Source organism: Epinephelus lanceolatus, chromosome 2 (genome assembly GCF_041903045.1).
Source record: "Epinephelus lanceolatus isolate andai-2023 chromosome 2, ASM4190304v1, whole genome shotgun sequence".
Lineage (NCBI taxonomy): Eukaryota > Metazoa > Chordata > Actinopteri > Perciformes > Serranidae > Epinephelus > Epinephelus lanceolatus.
Genome location: NC_135735.1, coordinates 9,760,855 through 9,781,909, shown reverse-complemented (window position 1 = coordinate 9,781,909; position 21,055 = coordinate 9,760,855). Strand labels below are relative to the sequence as shown.

Genomic DNA, 21,055 nt, shown 5'->3' with positions numbered 1-21,055 from the left:
GACAACATGATAGAAAAATAGATGTTTTCATTTTTTACATTTAAGGTAAAGAGGGTTGTACAACACAATCATAAGCAAATTCTTACAGTCTCAGACAGGCTTTTTTTTGGCGGGGGGGGGGGGTCTAAAAGTAAAGCCAATAAATTTTATTTATACAGCCTTATATCACAAATTTGCCTCAGGGGGTTTTATCAATCAATCTGTACAGCACATGACACTGTCTGTTCTTTTTGACAGGCTTAAAATCGAGGAAAAATTCCCCCCAAAAAACCTTTAACAGGGAAAAAATGGGAGAAACCATGAGCAGAACAACGGAGGAGGACAGTTGTGCAACAGATGTCGTGTATACAGAGCAGAACAATAAAATAAAATACATTTTAAACAATCCATATGACAAAATGGTACATATAATGTGACATAATCGTAAAGGGTCAAAGTGTGTCATCAAATATTTGAGCTAAATAAACACCTTAATTTTATTCACAGTATTTGTGAAGAGAAAAGGGTGTGTGAGGCTGTTTGTTAATAAGTGCTTACTAGTTTTGAAAAACCAACAGTACATAGCCGGGTTAGCTAAACTAACTGGATTTCAATATTTTTTAATTTTCCTCCAAATTGTGTCCAATATCTTCAATGTGCCAAATGTTCTGTAATAAATCCAGCATGTAGCTAATAAAGTACACAGATAGTGCAGAGTAACAAAGTCTGCTGCTCCTATCAAGGTTTTTTACATGTACATGCTGTATACAGCAGATAGCTGAAAAGACAGGAAGAAGGACACGCAACAAAGTCACAGACTTAAACTAGGGAAGATTACAGTACACGGTCAGTGTCTCAGACAGTTCGGCCTCCAGGTGGTCTCAAAGGGCAAATAAAAAATAAGGAGGACATTTTATAGTGTGACCCCTCCGTCTGTGTCACACCCTTGAGCATCCTACCACTACTGGTGAGATGACATACAGTAATAAGGATAATTTATTGTGAGCAGTGCAATAAATCCTATGTTTTTTTTTTATTTTGACAGTCATGTAGTGTGCTCTAAAAAAGCCTAAAATACACATCGGAATCATGAGTGGGTTTCATTCTTCAAATGTCCAAAACAGGCAACAGTGTTCCTTCATGTTCGGACAGATCATCGTCCAGCAGCTTGTTCAGTACAGGAAGATGTTTTGAAGAAATATGCTGAAAGTTGTCAGAATCACTCCGGCTGCCATGGCTGAGGCCTGTTCTGGAGCTGCAGGAGACGACAGGAGAGGAGAGGAGAGGAGAGGAGAGGAGAGGTCACGCATTTACAGTCACACTGTGTTTGCATTTTAATTGCCAAATAGTGGCTGATATTTTTCAGTTTTTAAGACCCTAAAAAGGAAAAACTTGAATCAACACTTACATTTTGAAAGAAAAAAACGACATAGCTTAGATGAATACTTATTAGGAATTACAGAAATAAGAGAAGAGGGCCCCAAAATGAACACAATTTTAAATGTGTTCATTTTGGGGCCCTCTGGTGGCGACGGGGCTAAAAGCAATTGTTCCACAGGCATTTTCCAGCAGCATGCATCTAAATCAGGTCTGTTTGTTCAAAGAAAAAGAAAGGACTGGAGCGCACTGATCAGTTAGCTGCCGTTAAAGCTGTAGTTGATTACTTTTATAAAACTTTTTGTCATATACCCTGACACCCTCCACACAGTAGTACACGTAACACGAGGCCTGTGCAAAAACATCATGTTCCTCTGCTTCTCTCTCGTAGTTCTTCTAATGACACTTGCAAGAAACCACAGCCTGTGAATGAAAACCGCCAATCAGAGCTGAGGAGGCTCTAACGGTGTCAAACATACTGCCCGGGGGCCTGAACCGGCCCGCCAAAGGGTCCAAACCGGCCCACCGGATGACCTTGCACACCTAATAATGATGCACCTGTGAAGGCTGAGAGGTGCCAGGTTTCAGGAGCAAGTTAAACACTGAGAAGCTTTTTTCTTATGTAAAACGCTGCTTCAGAGGCTTTTACACCTCGACCAGAACCGGAATGCTTTTCTTTGACTTTAGTTTGGCGTGGTGGTGTTGGGATTACTACACAGGAGTGGAAATGTATGGAAAAATGCACATGTAATGACTGAACGTGGAAAAACTGAGAAATATTATTGACATTGCATTTGTCATCCATTTTGTAAATGGATTAGCATTTTTAAAATGTAGTTCTTTACAAAAAAAGGGAAAAATTTGGAGGTGTTTTTTTATGAGATATTATCAGAATTAGAAGTACTTTATTGATCCCCGAGGGGAAATAATGAATTTCTGCGGGGATGTCTGTTGTTCTGGTCGCTATGTCGGCCGACTTTGGTGCAATCGACTGAAGGCCACGGGCAGGCTGCATGACGGCGGTGTGTGTGTGTGAGGGTAAGCATCAATTCCACAGTGAAAAGGAACTCTTTCTAGTTGCATGTTTAGAGGGCACAGCTTAATAATTTGCTGGATAAAAAAAATTAACAAGTGCAAAGAAAGCTAAGTTTGTAAAAGTAAGAAAAATAAGAAGCTATCAGGAGCAACTGCAACAGGCTGCATGCACAGTCGGCACATGCGCACTTGATGCAATAGTTTTACTGGTCTTGCGATCAAATCGGACTGTGTTTGGCCCCTGAAATAAAATGAGTTTGAGTTGCCCTGGCCTACATTATAATATAGTGGTTACGTGGAGAGATAATAGCAAAGAACTGACTGATTTTTCCAAATATATACATTTAATGACAACTGTTTTAGGAGCAGCATGGTTTATTCTAGACGTAACATGTCAAACCTTTCAGCAGGAACACGTCTAAAAGCTCGTAGGCTAAATCTAAAGCTGTTGAGGTGAAAGTGCGTAGGGCTTATCCCACACCATGTATCTCTTCGGCCTATCAAAGGGCCCTAGGTACGGACAGACACCACCAGACACCTGCAGCAGCACACATGTTGTGTCCATGCTGAAATGTCCCTGTGCCTGGTTTATGTTGGACAAATTAAAAGAACTTGCATATGTGAGCACAAAACTTGGTCTGTATTATCGCTCAGCAGGATTCACAGGCTAACTAATTAAAAAAACAAATACATGGAGGCTTGTTTAGGAGATAACGTCTTACCGCCTGAGGTGGTGTTGCTGATCGGGGCAGCTGTGGTTATAGTGGTGGCAGCAGCAGCAGCAGTTGTGGTTGCTGCAGCAGTAGTTGTAGCTTTGGCGACGGCTGTTGTGGTTGGTGCAGGAGAGGTTACCACGAGGCTGACGGGTCCCGACCTAATGGTGTAGGCGCTGGTGAACAGACTGCCAACCAGAGCTCTGTGATTAAAGGAGCGGGCACACAGATCAGGGCACTTCTCAGAGGGCATGGTGGAGATGCACAGATTCACCGTGCACTCAATGTACATCTGCAGAACACAAAATAAACAGATGCAAGTTAGTGTTGTGGAGAAAAACATGTCATAACTTTACAACTTAACTTCAAGTATTTATAAGACATGAATCACTGGTTGACAACACTGTAACAGTGCAGTTTAAGGGAAACAGACATTGAAGAAGTGCAAATAAAGGCAATGTTCAACCCTTAACAAACCAGGAGAGGGTTTAGATGGTTGTAATCTGCAATCCTCACCGCTATGTACCACTAAATCCCCCTAAATCTGACACACTTCACCTTTTAAAACAACACACAGAATAGGAGAGCTGCAAAAGTGTATGTGTGTGTTGCATGAGAGCACCAACCGTTGATCCTTTGGTCTCTATGCTGGACAAATCAAGGCGGTAAACCTTGGAATTGGATTTTGTTGTAATGACCTCTAATGTTTTGTTGGAAGACATACACCTGGAAGAAAAAGAGAGAGAGAACATTGGAAATTATATGAGATGTGAGATGAGATGATAGAGTCAATGTTGTTTTATTTCAAACAGTGTCCTCTTCATCATGGTAACCTCAAACCATAGAGTGCTGCAGGAATGATGTTTATTTGTTTGCCAGCTCAGATGTTAACATTGCCTTGGTTCCCCTTGACAAAAAGCCAGTAAGATTTTTCCATTGGATTTTGGATTATTGCAGAAAATAATCTCTGTGGCGAACAAAGGTTTATGATACTTTGTTCAGCAAGATGATCTTCACAAATTAACACCACTTTAAGCATAAATATAATCGCTGGGAATAAAAAGCTGACATTAGGCTATAAACAAACCTCCTCCTGCACCACTCTATCACAGGTAACAAGTCGATTGTCACTGACCCTTGTTCAAGAATGGGGAAGGTTTCTGCAAAGTCCTCCGTCGCAGACTCAATACAGTTGCTCACTATCATCTCGGCCCGTTCGATGCTGCAGTTGGACATCACATGGAGGTCCAGCTGGGTGATCCTGGACCCAACGGCCCCATGGGTGTTAGTGGTGCTGTTATCAGTGGAGCTGGTGGAGGTGCTGTTGCTCTCTGATGGTGATTGTGCCTCTCGACGCACTCGTCCTGGCGCCATCCTGAGGGTGCGAAACCTAGGGGTGCGAGTGAAGTCGGCCAGGGGCCCCTCTCCTGGAGCGTGAATTTCTATCCACACGTCAACCACACCGAAGACCTCCTCCTCTTTGGGCATGCCGATCTGGTAGTGCGGTGTGCCGACCTGGGCTTCAGGGATCCGGCAGGCCAGAGGGAGGACGAGTGTGGGCCGGCGGCTCACCAGAGTGTACGCACGCACAGTTTTCAAGGTGTTGGTGAAAACCATCTCGTTACCAGAGTGCTGGAAAAAAGGAGAAGATGAGGAAGACTATAGGAATTCACATTCAGCTGAATAATCTGTCAGTGTGAAGTATTTTTTGAATTTAAAGAACAACTTAACAGCAGACTGAAAAGCAGTGTTTTACTGCCACATCACGGTTTAAAGTTTCCTGTGTGTTTCACCTCAGGTGTGGTCAGAAGTGTGTGGTCTTGCACCCTGTAAGCACACCCAACTATGCTCTGCAGTACTATGACTGTAGTGTTGGCGATACCGTCATTAGAGATGTCTGCCTTACTTCCAATATAATGGGACTAGATGGCACTCGGCTTGTGGTGCTCAAAGTGCCAAAAAAATACATTAGATTTTTCTGCTTTTTACAATCATTATTCATGACAAGAAGACAATGCAATAAACAAGTTAAGTTACTCAGAGAAATGACATTTAGTTCATTTGTGAGAGATCTATCAAAACTCAAGTACTGTACTTAGAGATATACTGTGCAGAAATTGTCTGTTACTGCCAGCGATATGAAAGTCAACCCCAGATTCCCTCTCATTTTGGCACTTTGCCTCACTATGTTTGCATTCTTTCAGCGCTGTGTCTTTGATTTTTGTCGCTTCCTTTTGGATGCGTGCTGCCTACAGTCTGGCACCTGGTCCCGACCTCACCTGCCAGCTGTGCCCAGAAACATCCCGAACACAACAAGATCAGAAGAAAACTAAGAAAATACAGGCAGAAGGCAGAGTCTCTGCAATGTCATGTAGGAACTACTTTCTTTCTACACTCACCAACTGTATCACCATGCAGAAGGATGCGTGCATCTACTGCTAGCTCACCTAGCACCTCTGAGCTAGCTAATGTTGCAGCTCAGCCAAGGAGGACACTATTAATGTTTACATTTCACACTGTCACAATCATGAGCCTCTTGTCCATGAGCAGATGCCCGCTTTCTTCTGCACGGTGACAGGGTTGGCGGGTGTAGCTCAGTAGAAAGAAAATAGTTCCTACATGAAACTGCTCACAACAAGGTCTGTGGATTTTCTTGAGTAACCAGGTCATGATTTCTGGAGAGAGACATTGCTGAAGAGTTTCAGCTTTGAGCACCACAAGCTGAGTGCCATCTAGTTCCCTTATATTGGAGAAGGCAGACGTCTCAGGCTCAGTGGGTAGAGCAGCCATCCCATATACAAAGGCAATGTTCGTGTTGCAGCAGCCACGGGTTCAATTCCAGCCTGTGGCCCTTTGCTGCATGTCATCCCCTCTCTCTCCCTTTCACACTTAAACTGTCCTATCTAATTAAGGCAAAAAAAGCCAAAACAGAAAAATCTAATCTAGAGAAGACAGACGTCTCTACAGCTGATATCTCCAACACTAGACAACTCACATTAAAACAATCCAGCTTGATAAACAGCACTACAGGTAAGAGGAAAATATGCATTTTTGATTTGGGGGTGAACTGTCCCTTTAAACCACTTGATGTCCACAAAGACAAGAATTTTAGTGAGTAGTAAGTTACTCTTTAAGTGCAGCTGTGGTCTCTTTCTTTGTCATAAATAGATGGAGAAAAAGGAGATGTAAACTACACAGCATGAAACTAATAATGTTGCATTAAATCATTTACATTTTGGGACAAAAATAGCCAGCAATTAAAATATTCTGCAGATTATTTGATGATGAAAATAAATTAGCTGCAGGGAGCCCTACATCTGATGTACCATGTAGAAATTGTAGTACTTTTTATATATAGTTCCTCAGGGTTGTGTGGCACCAAACATCATTTTATCTGACACCCAGTAAACTGGAGTACGGGGAAATCTCCCACTGTCTATGCAGCACAATGTATAAAAAATAAAGCTAGATTTTTACTTTTAAAAATGTCTTATTTACATGTACAGAGGGGTTAAACATATATTAAGTCTAAGACAGAAAATAAGACAGGCAGAAAGGTGGAGCATTTACCACAATCTTGGTGCCGCAGCCAGTCAGGGAGATGCGTGCAGTCAGGTGTGTGCTGTTGTAGGTGACGGGACAGGTGGGGCTGTTGAGCTGCAGCTCGGTCAGGTCGATGTCACTCAGGGAGGTGATAGGGAGCAACAGAGTCATCGCTGTCTTCTCACACGTCAGCTCTGCAGGCCCACAGCAGCAGAGTTTTGATTATTGAAATATTCTTATTCACAGGCACAATTAGTGAACTCAGAATATGAACAACAGCCTCAACACTTCTGTAACAAAGTGTTTTCTTTACCTGTTCCGGCAGGCAGCGCCGCCATCTCCCCTGAAAAGAGTAAGAAAGACATATTTTAATAGTCAGTATTTTCTGAGAAACCCGGCTGTGAGTTTAGAAGTGGTGTATTGTTATCAACAGTGAAGCATAAATGGTATTCTTATGACATTTTTGGTCTTACTTTGGTACAGCCACACGCATCTGGGCTCTGACTGCAAACTGGAAAGACAAGAAGTGTATATCAGGCCATGTCATGAACTAAATATGCTCTGTTCAAGATGTGGACATTTGACTGGCAGTGTAAGTGGGAGTGTGTGTGAGTAATTTACAGTAATGCACGTATGCTGTACTTAGTATGCATGTTTTGGATGGCTGACAGAACAGGTATGGAAAGGAATTGTTGAAGGGTGAGGGGGAGGGGTATGACACGAAACAAAGGTCGCTTGCTAAACTTAAAATGAGGACGCTGCAGTTATGTATCGGACGCCCCGTAGTTACATGATTTCACATGAACATGATGCACATCTGTGTTTGTGTGCACAGGATTGGTTAACAACTGAATGTGAAAGTAACTGAGTAAAGTATTTTCATAACTCTGAAGTCTGTCATTTTATCTCACTTTAAGTGTGTAGACGTGATTAACATTTTCCAAATCATCCTGACGGCTTAAAGGGCAAGTCCATTATTTATATTTTCTGAGGTTTTCATATCACTCTGTAGCTTCCTAGAAGTTTTCCTTATGTTTACATGTTCGAAAATTCAAATTTTGGTTAAAGTACGTATGTTTTAGCGTCAAAATGCTATCGCTTTTTACCACATGACCTGATGTAGGTTTCTGCACCATGTCGTCATGACATAGAAACCAACACACTGCTGTGAACGCCACGTTAGTTCAGTTCTGAAAGTCACACAATGATCGAGTTGGTGGCAGACCAGCAACTCCTGTGAGCTGTGAGGTAAAATTACTGTTTCTGTCAATGGAGTCTGGTGGCTTTGAAGAGGGCCGTGTAATGTCTCCTGTTCCCTGTCAGAAGGGGCAGCCTGACAGCAAGGTAAAGCGGTAAAATAATGTAAATATGGTGTACCTGTAAACTGATATCAAAACTTATGGGTGGTCCTTTTTTTGGAGGCTAAAATGTGTTTTTCTGCCGCCCCTGTCCACAGCCACCAGACTCCTTTGACAGAAACAGTAATTTTACCTCATAGTACACGAGGAGTTGCTGGTCTGCTTCTTGTGTTATTATGTGACTTTTTAATGATCTGAAGCTGATCTCTGAGACTGCTCTGTAAATAGTTTTCTAATAAATAATAAATACAGCAACTTCTGATCAACTCATATCAATTTCAGGCCTCAAATATCAAGTCCTGGTTACGCCACAACCATTTCTGTTAGAAGTCCCAACCACTTCTGGATCATCAGCTTCCCCTCACCAAACCTCTGTGACATCCACTCAGGCTGTCTCCTCATATGGGCCACAAACATAAGGTCAGACCCCTCACGCCTCGTAGTTGTATGAGTAATATAGATGTGTAATCAGAAATGTTTCAGGTGTGTTAAACATCAGTTATATAAGAATACTAATACACTTTACACCACTCCAGTACTAATTTATATTAACTGCATTATAGTATATACTACACTTCTTTCCATAGAAACTTATTAGTACCATTAGTGCCACTCAGCTCACAGAACAGCCTACCTCCTGGTATTCGCAGCGAAGCAGATGGGCAAAAGGCGGGCCAGTTTGTTTTCGGAGCGGACCCAGGACACGGTCATGGTTGCCAGGGGGCCGATTGTTTTGAAACCAACCCTGAGGAGTCCCGGGGGACCGATCGTGCCAAACTCTAAAATGCTGGAAACACAGAGAGAAAGCTTCGTAAGTGCATTTGTAACAGTTAAACCACTTGTAAACCTACACAGGTGATTTTAATTATTGTGTCTGATGAGACCTCAGCTGCATCTGACATCACTCATTCACTACTTGTTATACAACAGACACTCAGCAGTTTATTCTGTAAAGAGCGCTGAGTCACATGAGAGTAATTCTCTAAAATGTGGCACGATGCATTGTCGACATGCCGTGACGTCTACACTACTTTTATCATTCTTCTCAGGGATTTTTTAAGGGCACTATACAGAGCTGACATCTTTGGACACTCAAATGAAGTGAGTCTGAGTCTTCTCAGGACTGTGTGGGCACTCACAGATGCACTTGATGGACACTTGAGGTCCAATCAGTCAGAATAACTCAGAGCACCTACAGTGTGTGGGAGGACGTTCTGAGTGCTGATTTGACTTGTTTCCATGCAGTCAGGTCACAGGTGCAAAAATAAGAAAGTCTGTGTTATGCCATGATCACATCAAGGCGCTCAGACTGTCATCCCTGAGTTATATGTCAGCTATGACGTCTCCCACTTGTCAAATAGAACAACAGCAGTGTCAGCAGACTGGTGACAGTTTGGCTGCAAAGCCTCGATCACTGGCAGTTAGACGTGTCCTAGTGAAATACTGGCCACAAGTTCATGAGCTCATTGTAAAATAAATGCAAGTGGAGGTTTTTGAAATGGTCTAAACACTCACATTCACACCTACGGACAATTTAGAGTCACCAATTAACCTGCATGTCTTTGGACTGTGGGAGGAAGCTGGAGCACCTGGAGAAAACCAGGGGGAGAACATGCAAACTCAGGGGCTCCCCCACCCCAGGGTTCAAACCAGCAACCCTCTTGCTTACCACACTATTTTTCATTTTACATCAATGTTTATTGCACCATTTTTCAATTCACACGCATTTTCACAACCTCCATTTTCATCAGTTAGTTTTTGTTATTTCAACGCCTCAGTTTGTTCAAACATAGCATCAGATAGTATCTATCACATGTAAACATTAAGTATTTAAATCAGTTTCAGATTTATGTTCATAAAATAAATAGTAAATATCTACGAGGCCCTCAAGGACGCACCTCTCCTGCTGTGATTCAAACTCGACGTCGAACTGCGCCTGCTGGTACGGCAGGACAAACAGCGTGGAGTCCACTCTGGGGGTTTCGTCTGTTGCCACAGGTTCACTGCTGCAACTGGAGGTGGACTCCTCCACTGGAAGGAGGAAGAGGGACATTTCTGTGACTTCAAATATAGCAGAAGGACTAACACAGGACACAACTTAACCTCTGAATCTTCTTTAACCTTTAACCTTTTTACTGTTGTTACACTTAATGACACCCATGCAGGATTAATGCTGCTGTTATCTGACTGACAGACTCACCCGTGAGAGACAGGTGCACAGGGACAGAGCTGAGGGGCTTGTTAGCTGCAGTGTGGCTTGTTCTGGGCGTAGGGATCATGTCCTCCGCCATCAGGTGGATGAAATACCGTCCTGCTGCTGCTTTTCCCGTGAATGTAAACGAACATTGGTCCTGGTGAAAGAATTCAGTCAAACAGAATTTTAATATGTCAAGTTTTCACTAAGCTGATTATGTAAAAGATCATTTGAGTATTTCTACCATCACTGCAGTTACTGATGATTATTTAAATGACTGTGTTGTGTTACTGTGTGCTGCTGAAGTTAGACTCACCTCTTCCAGCTCTATAAAAGAGTGCTGAGTGCAGTTGACACACTCTCCCTCCTCGGGGCGAGCAAAGCGACATCTCACCTTGTCACCGTCCAGATCTTTCACCGACAGATGGAAGTGGTGAGGGCAGTTTACACGGGCCCTGATCGTGGAGACAAAGAGATAAGCAGCCCGGCAGATCACAAATACAGAAGCAACAAAAGACGAAAGTGAAAGTGGATATGGTCTAATCTCCACGGCTGAAAAACAAGGTGTATTGTATTACAGTAAGGAAGGAACTGGGAACTTCCTGGAGTCTATGCTGGCTGCCTGGCACATAAAGTGTCCAAACCATAGACATATATACATATATATACGTATATATGTCTATGGTCCAAACAACCACCTGATGGTTTTAATGTAAAAGACTTTTATATTAGCATCTATGCTCTGCCTACTTAAGCACTTTTTTTGTAGATCACACAAGTTTTGTGGTTTCCATGTGCCATTTAAATCAAGTCATTCAAACTATTTACAGAACAGGCGACTTGAGGATAATGTCTATTTTTTTTAGTGTGTGTGTGTCTGTGTGTACAATACCTTAGTGGAGGAAAGAGCCCTACAAAAGCAGGATGGTTAAGTCTCCCGCTGTTTCCCCGAATCTGTGGTCCTGCTTTCATCGATACATAAATTTCTGTTTCGGACCTAAAAATCAAAGAAAAGAAGTGTGTATTAGAGTAACTGAAACGACTCAAGGCAGCCTGATTCAAATCACAACGTTAAATACTCCATGAAATAAAATGAAAAACATCCTGGATCATTGACACAAAAATTGTAGGTGACAGTGTACGTAGGTCTCTTACCCTAATTTTATAGTGGCGCTGTAATTACTGGGGACAGTTTTCTGCCACTGGCGGACACACCAGCCCGAGCTGGGTTTGGTGCCAGTGAAAGGTAACGAGGTAGTGTGGACCAGACAGTCCTCCCCTGCAGCACACAGTCCAGTCAAAGCTGGACAAGGAGTGGGAGTGATGGCACTGAAATGAGCTCGTACCTGCAGGAGGCGAAGAGACACAATGACAAACTGTCTTTAATGTGCAGTGACAAAACTCATGACTCTGGAACCTGTAGGGTGAGCTCAGTGTGTCCTAATTATGAAGTAGTTCATGAGGTGTTAGGAGTCTGACTTTGGCTGTACTTTGATTCTGACAATCAAAACTGAATTTTAAAAAGCCTATATTATTGTTTGTGGCCAAATTTTTTATTATAAAGTTGTAGAAAATATATATTTTTGTTCAAATTTTGTACAACAAATAAACAACATGTAGGGAAAGGAAAGAAAATTAACAAAAACAAAAAACCTTCAGGGTAAATAATAAGAATAAAAATAAAAGCTTTAAAGTCTAAATAACTGATTTTTTTGCCTATTTATAATTTTTCTAGATTTAAATTATCAGCCAAAGACAAATCATTTTATGTATATAATTTTTTTTACTAAAATAATAATCAAGTTAATTACGTAATTTTCTTCTGCAGAAAAGTTGGGATTGTTAAAAATAAAGTAATATACCAATATTTGTAGGTATATTTTTGAATGGTTCTCCTGTAAATCAAACCAATGATAATATTAATAATAATGTATATACTTCAAAAATGGCTGCCCTGCCTCTGTTGATTCTGTTTTTGTTGCATAACAGGAACCTACTGAAAACCAGTTTTAACTGTACACACGTTATTTTTAATTCCTGCCCTGTAAAAATAACATGAATGAAAAATAAAATGAAAATAAAAGCACTTAAAGTGACGGTTAATGACGCAGTAAAAATGCAACAATGTGAGACAAACACTATGAAGCAAAACACGTTATCCTTAATATATGCATTAAACCAAGATTAATCACTCATTAAAACTGTCACATACTAAAAAACAGAAACAGATTAGTGCACTCAGTCGTGCAGATCTCCATCAGGCATCTGTCCGAGCTGATCACAGCCACTAGACAATTCTTGAAATTCCAGCAGACTCACCACAATGTGTTTCAGAGGCGTCCCAGAGGCTAATAACAACAAATGCCTTGTCTATTTTTGACAGAGCCATGTTGCACAAAGCAAATCGAGTTTTCCTGCTAACAGGCTGCGTGTGAAATAAAGACACAACATAAAACACAGCTGGAAGTCTTAAATCCATGTATTCAGAACTGAACCTTTATCTGTACTAACTTGTCTGTAGGCTACAGCACAACAACAACAAACACAATGAGACCAAACTTTTCTATGGATGAACATTTTTGAGCCATGATGAAGAGCAAAATGTTTCCTGCAACAGACGGTAAGCCTTGTTGCTTTTAGCTGGGCTGATTTCCGGAAAACTTGTGGGCCCTACCCACCAGTTAAGAGGAGTGAGGAGTCAGCGGGTAATGGTGGTATGAAACAGGAAATAAAACAAGTTTTTCAATGACTGCGAATCACTGAAACAACAGGAGATCCTAAAGCATACTGTCGTAAATGTGCACGCAAAATATTAGGCTGATTGGTCCAGTAGTTTGCGTAACTAACTGCCAACACACTCTCACTCCAACTTCGTCACATATTAACGTTTGGTCATGGACTTTACACGTCCAGATATGATGTGCAAGGTACCCTGGGTGTGTTGGTTGTTGATGTTCTGGGACGCTGTGTCAACTTCTGCCTGTTACATGCATTGTCTGTTTTCAAAATGCACTTCTGTTTTCACAGGAAATGACACATTTACAGTCTCTTTCAAAGTAAACGCTGTACAACATTGTGAATTGCCGTTTTTTTCTTCAAAATCAAAAGCATGTGGTTACACTTATAAGAATTTAAGGTTTGTAGAGAAATAAAATTTCCAAAATTTCCTAGTTTGGATGGCTCCAAAATTTCAAACCACAGCTTTCTGGATGCAAATAAGATAATGTTGAAGTTACGAAACTTTAAATCATTTAAAACTTTTTAACAGAATGGTTTGTTTGTCACCTCAAATGGCACAAAAGGCTCAATAAAGGACTATTTGCTAGTGCTTTGGGATTGTTATTTACTTGTCAGAAGAGGGGGTGGCTGGGGTGTGACTTTGTTTTTGTGTGTGTGTGTGTTTTGACCCTTTTTTGACCCTCCCCGAGGCTACAAATATTTTTCCTTGAGTCTCTCTGAGTGACTCGACCTCCCCAACCATAAATTAGTTGAAAGTTGTAGATGAGTCGTGCTGGTTAGTTCCTGCAAATGTTTTTTTTGGCCAACAAACAAACAATATTTTAACTTCAGACTTTTTTTTTATGGTGGAAGCTTTCTTTGCAGATGATGTGTGGCTATGTCTATGTCTGGCTACGATCAACTCAAATCAAATCAAATCAAGTTTATTTATATAGCACATTTAAAAACAACCACAGTTGACCAAACTGGTTAAAACAAAACAAATTAAAAGAATGACACACAAACATATAGAAATAGGAAATGTACACAATTATAAAACAGAATAACACTGCTAAAAACAATAACATACGTAAAAAAGATGATAGAATACTAAAATATTAAAAGCACTACAAATAACCAAAGGCCACTGAAAACATGTACGTTTCAAGATTTGTCTTAAAAGTGTCAATGGAGGGGGAGCATTTGATTTAGAGGGGAAGGCTATTCCAAAGCTTCAGACATTGTTCTGAGGATCTAAAAGGTCAGGAGGTAGCGTAGGGGTGGAGAAGTTCAGCAATATACTGAGGTGCCAGCCCATGTATGGCTTTAAAAACAAATTAAAGAACGTTAAATCAATCCTATGTTTGACAGGCAGCCAGTGCAGGACGCTTGCACTGGTGTCTCTTTTTCTGGCACCAGTGAGGAGTCTCGCCTGCAGCTGGCGCAGAACGTTGCAGTGAGACTCCTCAAAAAGACGACTGGCTGACACCCAGGTACAGAGAGTTGTCAGGCCTTGAGGAGATTAATGTGGTGGTTACGGTCGTCATGTCATTGTGAGAGATGATGAATTTGGTTTGGAGGACATGTTTTCTTTAAAAATTGGCAGAAACATAAATACGAAATACAACCATTTAAACTTGTATGCACCTTCTCTTAGCCTCTTCGGTGCTCAAAAAAATATTTGACATGCCTCCTCCTTTTTGCACCACACCCTCCTGTCTCATAAATGACGAACAGTCCCTAAAGAGTGGGCTTGTAGACACCATGACCAAACCCACCGTATTCCCTCCATCACTGTCCAGGGGCAAAACGTGGACCGTCAGTCCCAGAGAAGAGGCTTCGCAGGCCGGGCCCAACAGGACCAGCAGAGTGAGGTCCTGCAGCAGGATGCTCAGTTTGAATCTCTCCAACATGTCAGCTCCTCGGGTGGATACGAACTCTGAACCTTTGGGATACACAGAGACAGCGAGGTTAAGCAGTGTCAGGCTCATTATAGGATGTTCGCATTGCTATTTTCAGCGTACATTAAGCTGAACATCAATGAGCAGGCATCATGTTGATAACCAAACAAAGTCTAATTGTGCAGTTCACATACCCAGCATAATGCACCCTGACAGTTTCTGAAACAAGGCTGTTTGACGTTTGTGAGAGGGACTGTGGGGCTGTGGTGTGATTTATTGTCTTAAAAACCTGTGAGAGAGACGACAGAGGGGTGATGACTGATGTGAATGTAACTTCTCTGCAATTCATGGTATGGTACAGTGTGTGCAGTCTGTGGCATGCGATGTATGTGCGCTGGCACATAAAAAGAGCCAAGCATCCAAACTCAACTACAGTAATAAAGTGAGCATTTCATCAAAGCCACAAATCAATGAACACTCAGACGTAACGAGGTCAGATGTATAACATGTTCACTTTTTTATCAGTATTTTAGTCTGAACAGTAGCATCAAAGTTGAAACCAGTTACTTCAACATGATCTAACAGCTTGAGATGAACATATTTACAGGGTTCCCACACATTTTCATTTCAAGGATCGATAATATATATATTTTTCTTGCTAAATGTTTCTGTCATTTTTCAAACATGTCAAAGACAGAATTTCAGCTCAGTGGCGTACATGAACAGAGAGACACATATTAGAACAACGTTACGAAGCCAGACACAGAAAATAAACCTGACGTTATGTTACATCCTGTGGAAGGTTATCCACCGAAGATTACTTTGTTAATGTCATTACACACAACACAATTCCAGGATTTTTCCAGGCCTGGAATATGTGATTATGAAATTCTATGACTTTTTCAGGTTTTTCATGACCGTGGGAACTCTGTATTTAAAGAAGCATTCAAAGTTGACCTTTAATTACAAGCTAATGTTGGAGACAGAGGAAGGTGGAGACAGTTGCATTGCACATACGTGGACCAGCGTGTTGAATACGAATGGTTGTGAGGTGGACATTTATAATTGGACAATACAGGGAACATGTGACTATTACACGACTGCCGTGCCAGCCTGAACTACCATGAGGCTCACTACCATATCTCATGATGACGACACAACAGAGCACAATCACATTAAAGGGTCCATTTTCAAAAGTTATGTTATGCTCAGTCTAAAAATATTATTGAACAGGAGTGCAAAAACTTAAGTTTGTGATGTCGTAGGACAGGCTCACCAAAGGGCGAGCCAAAATCTCACTTGCATTTCTATCTGTGCACAACAGCTTCTATAATGTGTGTTATCACTTTTATCACGACAGACAATAAAAATAAGACAGGTAGCTTTCGTGATACTGTCTACTGACAGTTTTTTATCTTGTCTTTTAATGGTAGGTCGTCTTCACTGCTGCTTTGTTGTAATCTGCTGTGTACAATAAAGCAAATAATTTTCCCCCTCAAGGCTTTCTCCCTTTAAATGTTATCATCCCTCAACACTGGCTGCTAGTCACGGCTTTTGATGTGATACACACTTATAATTCCCTCATGCAAACAGCAACAAGTTCCCAGTGAAGTTTTTTTAAATTAAATTAAATTAAATTACATGTTTTGCAGAAGAATCGCTGTTGTAAGGTATACAGTCTGGAGCAGCTGGGAAAGATGTTCTGGGTATATGGGTGCATTTCCTGCTTCAGAACTGAGAACACTAAAATAGAATAAAGCTAATTTGAGTATAAAAAAGAAAAACATTGTGTGGCTCCCTTTCATTGTCTATGGAGCAGCTTTAGACTTTATACTGGATAACGTCACAAGTTTGAGTCTTACTTGTCTGGTTTTCAATTTTAAAACTGATTAAACTTCAATTCTTAATGTAGGTGGTGTAAGAAAAGTAGTGCATGACAACACTTATAATGGTAACGATACGATACGATGCGATATGATATGATACAATATGATACGATACGATACGGTACAATACGATACGATACGATATGTTACAATATGATACGATACGATACACTGTAACATCCCTGTAGGGACATTAGTCTATGACTCAGGAGCTGCACAAGTGTTGCTGCCTTACAATAATAGTCCAGATGAAAGGAAGCATACAACATAAAAACATATACAACACATAACAGTATTGCACTTAACACCAGCACACAACAGAGCAACATAAGTACAACACAACACAACCCCTGCAACATTATTTAAAATCTTAACTGAGGTTGTAACAAATAAATAACCATCACCAACGCCATGCCACACCGCAAAACTGCTCAGGAATGGTCCATGGAACGTAACAAAGAGCTCAAGGCCTCGACCTGGCCTCCAAAGTCCCCAGTTCCCGTTTTGACTGAGCATTCTGTGGGATTGTGGCAATATCCCAGACGTACGGCCCATCCATGGAGGGGCCTCTACAGATTGGACATAGCTCTGACACATCAAGGTATGGACACAGAGAGTCTAGGGATGCCCCGTGGTGGCTATAATAAAGTTGCAACTGACAAACTGATGAACTTTACAAGCTTCTAAAGCAGTGGTGTCAAACGTACAGCCCGTGGAGCAGAACCGGCCCGCCAAAGGATCCAATCTGGCCTGCTCGATGACGAGACTAAGAGGTGTCAGGTCAGGTTTCAGGAGCAAGTTAAACAATGCATTGCCTACTTCATGTAAAATTCTGCTTCAGAGGCTTTTCCACCCTGACCAGGATGCAGCTCTCTGATATATAACCATGAACACTTACTGTAACCGTGTTTAAAGACACTGAACACTGTGCACAATGCCGTCAATCAGCAGCTTCACTTCAAAGAATCTGTACCAGGAAATGTACCGTAAATGCACATGTAATGACAGCGAGGAGTCGACTGACTGAAAGTGGAAAAAAACTGACACATACTGTTGAACATCTCAGGCTGTTTGTCTGTTTTGTAAAAGGATGAACGTCTACAGAATGCACTTGTAATTCTTTACACATAAAAAGAGGAAAATATTGGAGCTGATGGTTCTTGTGTGATGGTTTTACTGGTCCGGCTCATCTGAGATCAAACTGGTCTGTATGTATTGTAATATTGTATCATTCATTTTAAAATAAAGTTGTTGTGTTATCGTATTTGTAATTTGTAAAGTAATGTAACATTGACTTTCTGTCCATCAATGTGTTCAATATGATATTAATAAAAGATCTAATTAAGATGAAAATTCACAAGCATAAACACAGATGTTTGAGGTTCAATCCTAAATTTGAAATAAAACGTCGGCCCTTGTTCTCACTCTCGTTGTGTTCAGTAAACATCAGTGGAGGAATCAGTAAAACACATTTCTAGATTTGTTTGTTTGTTTTCGTAAATGTCAACACGTCAGTCGATGACGCCAATTCTGTTCCGTCAATGGCTTCATCAGCTCTCAATCGACCATCTCCAGGATGCTTCGCACAGAAACTACCCAGCAATGATTGGTCATCTCTGGTTTCATAAACACGTATTTCAAGAAACATTAAATATTCACGTAGAATTAAATGCTGGATGTAAATGGAGATAAACTGCTCAGCAGCAGGAAGTGAGGAGGTGTTATCAAGGGAGGGTGGGTATCAGTTTACATAACGAGATGATGCTCGGACTGCCCCCTGTTAAAGGAGGGAAGTCGTGGACATTTATGACAGGACAGCTCAGTGAACATGTGACTGTGAAATCACTTCCGCGCCAGGCTGAGCTATCAAATCTAATTAATCTAAAAATTTTTCATTTGTGACACTTTGAGTAACTCCAGCGAATCGAATCGACGAAAGTCAGACACGCACGAAGGGACAAAATAGATTAAGACTAAATAATGCATGCAACTAGTGAACAGTTTGATTTATGGATTCATTTTTTTATCATAACACCTACAAGACGATGATGTGAAATGATTAGATGTAAAAATTATTAAAATGTAAAAGAATTAAAGGATTATAATTTAAAATTTAAAATTTTGTATGATGTTTCCTCTGTAATGTTGTTGATACTGTTGTTTTGTTTTTGATATTGTCTGTAGTGTTTAGAATGTGTTTTATTGTCTTTTTAACTTCCTGCCCAGGGACCACAGATGCAAATTAGCTATTTAGCTAACTCTGGTATAGAACCTGTTCTGTACATGGTCCCTGTCAACTAAACTAATAAACTAAACTAAACTAAATATAATGTATTTAATTATTAATTAATTTATTTCCTCTCTCTGGTATTGTTGATATTCTGGATTATTCCTTTGGTTGATATAGGAGAGGCAAAAACAGGCCTGTTCCTTTTTGGATTATTGACTGTGAGTGAATCTGTGTGAAATAATCTTCGTTTCTTTGTTTCCACATGTAAGTAACTGAAATAAAAATTATTCATTCATTCATTCATGATGATTGCTCATGTCTCCGTTATTAAGAGAGCCATTTCGAGGGCATTTTTAAGCTGTTTTTTAATATTTCTGCATATTATTTGTCGATCTTACAAGTAAAACCAAGATTTTTGTGGCACACAGAAGCGGCTGAGGTTTAACCCCCCCCAAATTCAAACACAATCTCAACTCTCCATCTGTTATTCGTCTTTTTTTGGCTTGATTGTTGGCTGTGAGTTTTAAAAGTCTCCATTTCACTCAGCTGCCGTCGACTCTGCTCTCTTCACTGATTTTCATCAGGATGTTCCTGACAGAGACTAGCTATTACGGCGTGTGCGTCAGGGGTTCCTTTTGTTGCTTTGTCTTCTATTGACAGCAGATGTTTGCTGATGTAAGACATACAACAGGAAGTGATGTCTCAATCTTTAGGAGCTAAACCTGTATCATCTTTTAAAAATCACTTCTTACAAACACATTTTAACTGATTTGCTTTGATATTGTTTCAGTCTATGTTACGAATATTGTCCATGTTATTGCTTAAACTTGTCGTTAATGTTTAGAGTCTGGGAATAAATATTGACCAATAATATTAATGTTAAATTACACTTGCCTCAATTACCTAAAGGACCAATGGGGTCGATGCTGCGGGGTTCTGAACCATCACAAGATGGCGTAAAGTGAAGTATAAGTTCATTTAGACATCCCTATAGATTTAAACTCTGGGGCCAGAAACTTTTCCATTCACCCATCCACTATCCGTGTCCAGAGGATCAAGCCCAGTTCAAGTTCTGTAGTGGAGTTCAAACATTTCTACTGTTTCTTTGCTTATTAACACCATTTTAAATTATCTTTGCACCTCTTGTCTGCACTTGTGCTATTGTAAATCATTCAGAATTAATTTGACCTTGTATATCTTTCTCTCTTTACTGCAAATCTGTAACCTTTATCATGCTTCATGACCCTGGTGTATAAAATGTGCTCCACAAATAAAACTGCCTTGCCTTACATTAAACAGAGCTGATGCACCAGGAGCCTATTAAATATATTTGCCCAAGTCCCTTCACAAGATTGATCTGGTGCTGATTTATGCGATTTTATGTGATGATAAATTATTTTTGACACCATGTAACTCTAACACCAGTTATTACAGTACAATTAAAAAGATAAATCAGTCCAGTGTTTTGAGAAGAACTGGTTTAGATGTTTTTGTTACGGCAGCAATGAGCAGTCAGACAGTAGATCACCAAAACAGGTTCAGAACTGGAACAGACACATTTCAGAAACATGGCTGACTGTCAGGTATGTTTGAGCTCTCAACAAAACATCCAAGGAGAGAACTTATTCACCGTCAGCTGTAAAAACACAGACTTAACTTTATAAAGCAGTGCAACAATTATCTGTATACTGGATTAAATCAGCGCCACATGTTCACAGATTTTCTTCATTCAATTTTGCCCTCTAAAAAACATGTCCAGTTAGTCTTGCTTCATCATGTTTGGTGGATCAGGACATGAAACATTTTACTTTCAGTTCTGTGTATAATTAAAAGGAAGTCTGTGCAAAACCTTCAAATTATGTAACAGACCGATTCTGCCAGCTTTGGCGCTGAAAGTGCAAAATTCGGTCAACTTAAATCTTCACGACCTCCACGGAATAAACACGCAAAAACATTGCAAACACACCAGGAAGCACGTCTAATACAGAAGTTACATAAATCCTTAATTACCTTAAGCCACCTGTCGCTCTTTTAAAAAGCTCCCACCTAATAGCGAGGGGTCTGTCCAGCAACAAGCGAGTCCTAAAGTGAAGCAAGGAGTACAAATGAGTTCTTAGTAAG

The 21,055-nt window shown here is 40.6% G+C and overlaps 1 protein-coding gene across 2 annotated transcripts; it reads right to left on the bottom strand.

Moving 5' to 3' along the window:
* Window positions 1-1,003: 1,003 nt before the first annotated feature.
* LOC117249053 (uncharacterized) lies at window positions 1,004-21,032 on the bottom strand. Of its 2 annotated transcripts, XM_078173656.1 has the most exons (16): window positions 20,945-21,022; window positions 15,013-15,107; window positions 14,696-14,862; window positions 11,355-11,545; window positions 11,092-11,196; window positions 10,516-10,654; window positions 10,206-10,356; window positions 9,904-10,036; window positions 8,640-8,792; window positions 7,121-7,158; window positions 6,961-6,990; window positions 6,675-6,841; window positions 4,240-4,736; window positions 3,731-3,830; window positions 3,114-3,396; window positions 1,004-1,234 (listed from the first exon to the last, which is right to left on the bottom strand). In XM_078173656.1, the coding sequence occupies exons 2-16, from the start codon at window positions 15,017-15,019 to the stop codon at window positions 1,152-1,154; spliced, it is 2,244 nt and encodes a 747-aa protein (XP_078029782.1). In that variant the 5' UTR covers window positions 15,020-15,107; window positions 20,945-21,022; the 3' UTR covers window positions 1,004-1,151. The 2 variants fall into 2 exon arrangements, with proteins under 2 accessions (XP_078029782.1, XP_033470426.2); XM_033614535.2 differs by lacking the exon at window positions 15,013-15,107 and having other exon boundaries at window positions 20,945-21,032.
* Between the last annotated feature and the right edge of the window lie 23 nt (window positions 21,033-21,055).

Excerpts from the sequence above, each read along its gene's own strand:
- LOC117249053 (XM_078173656.1), bottom strand. Across the intron at positions 7,159-8,639 it reads TTCGCTGCGAATACCAGGAG|TTTGCAGTCAGAGCCCAGAT; the intron begins GTAGGCTGTTCT and ends TTGTCTTTCCAG. Across the intron at positions 1,235-3,113 it reads CAGCAACACCACCTCAGGCG|CTCCAGAACAGGCCTCAGCC; the intron begins GTAAGACGTTAT and ends CGTCTCCTGCAG.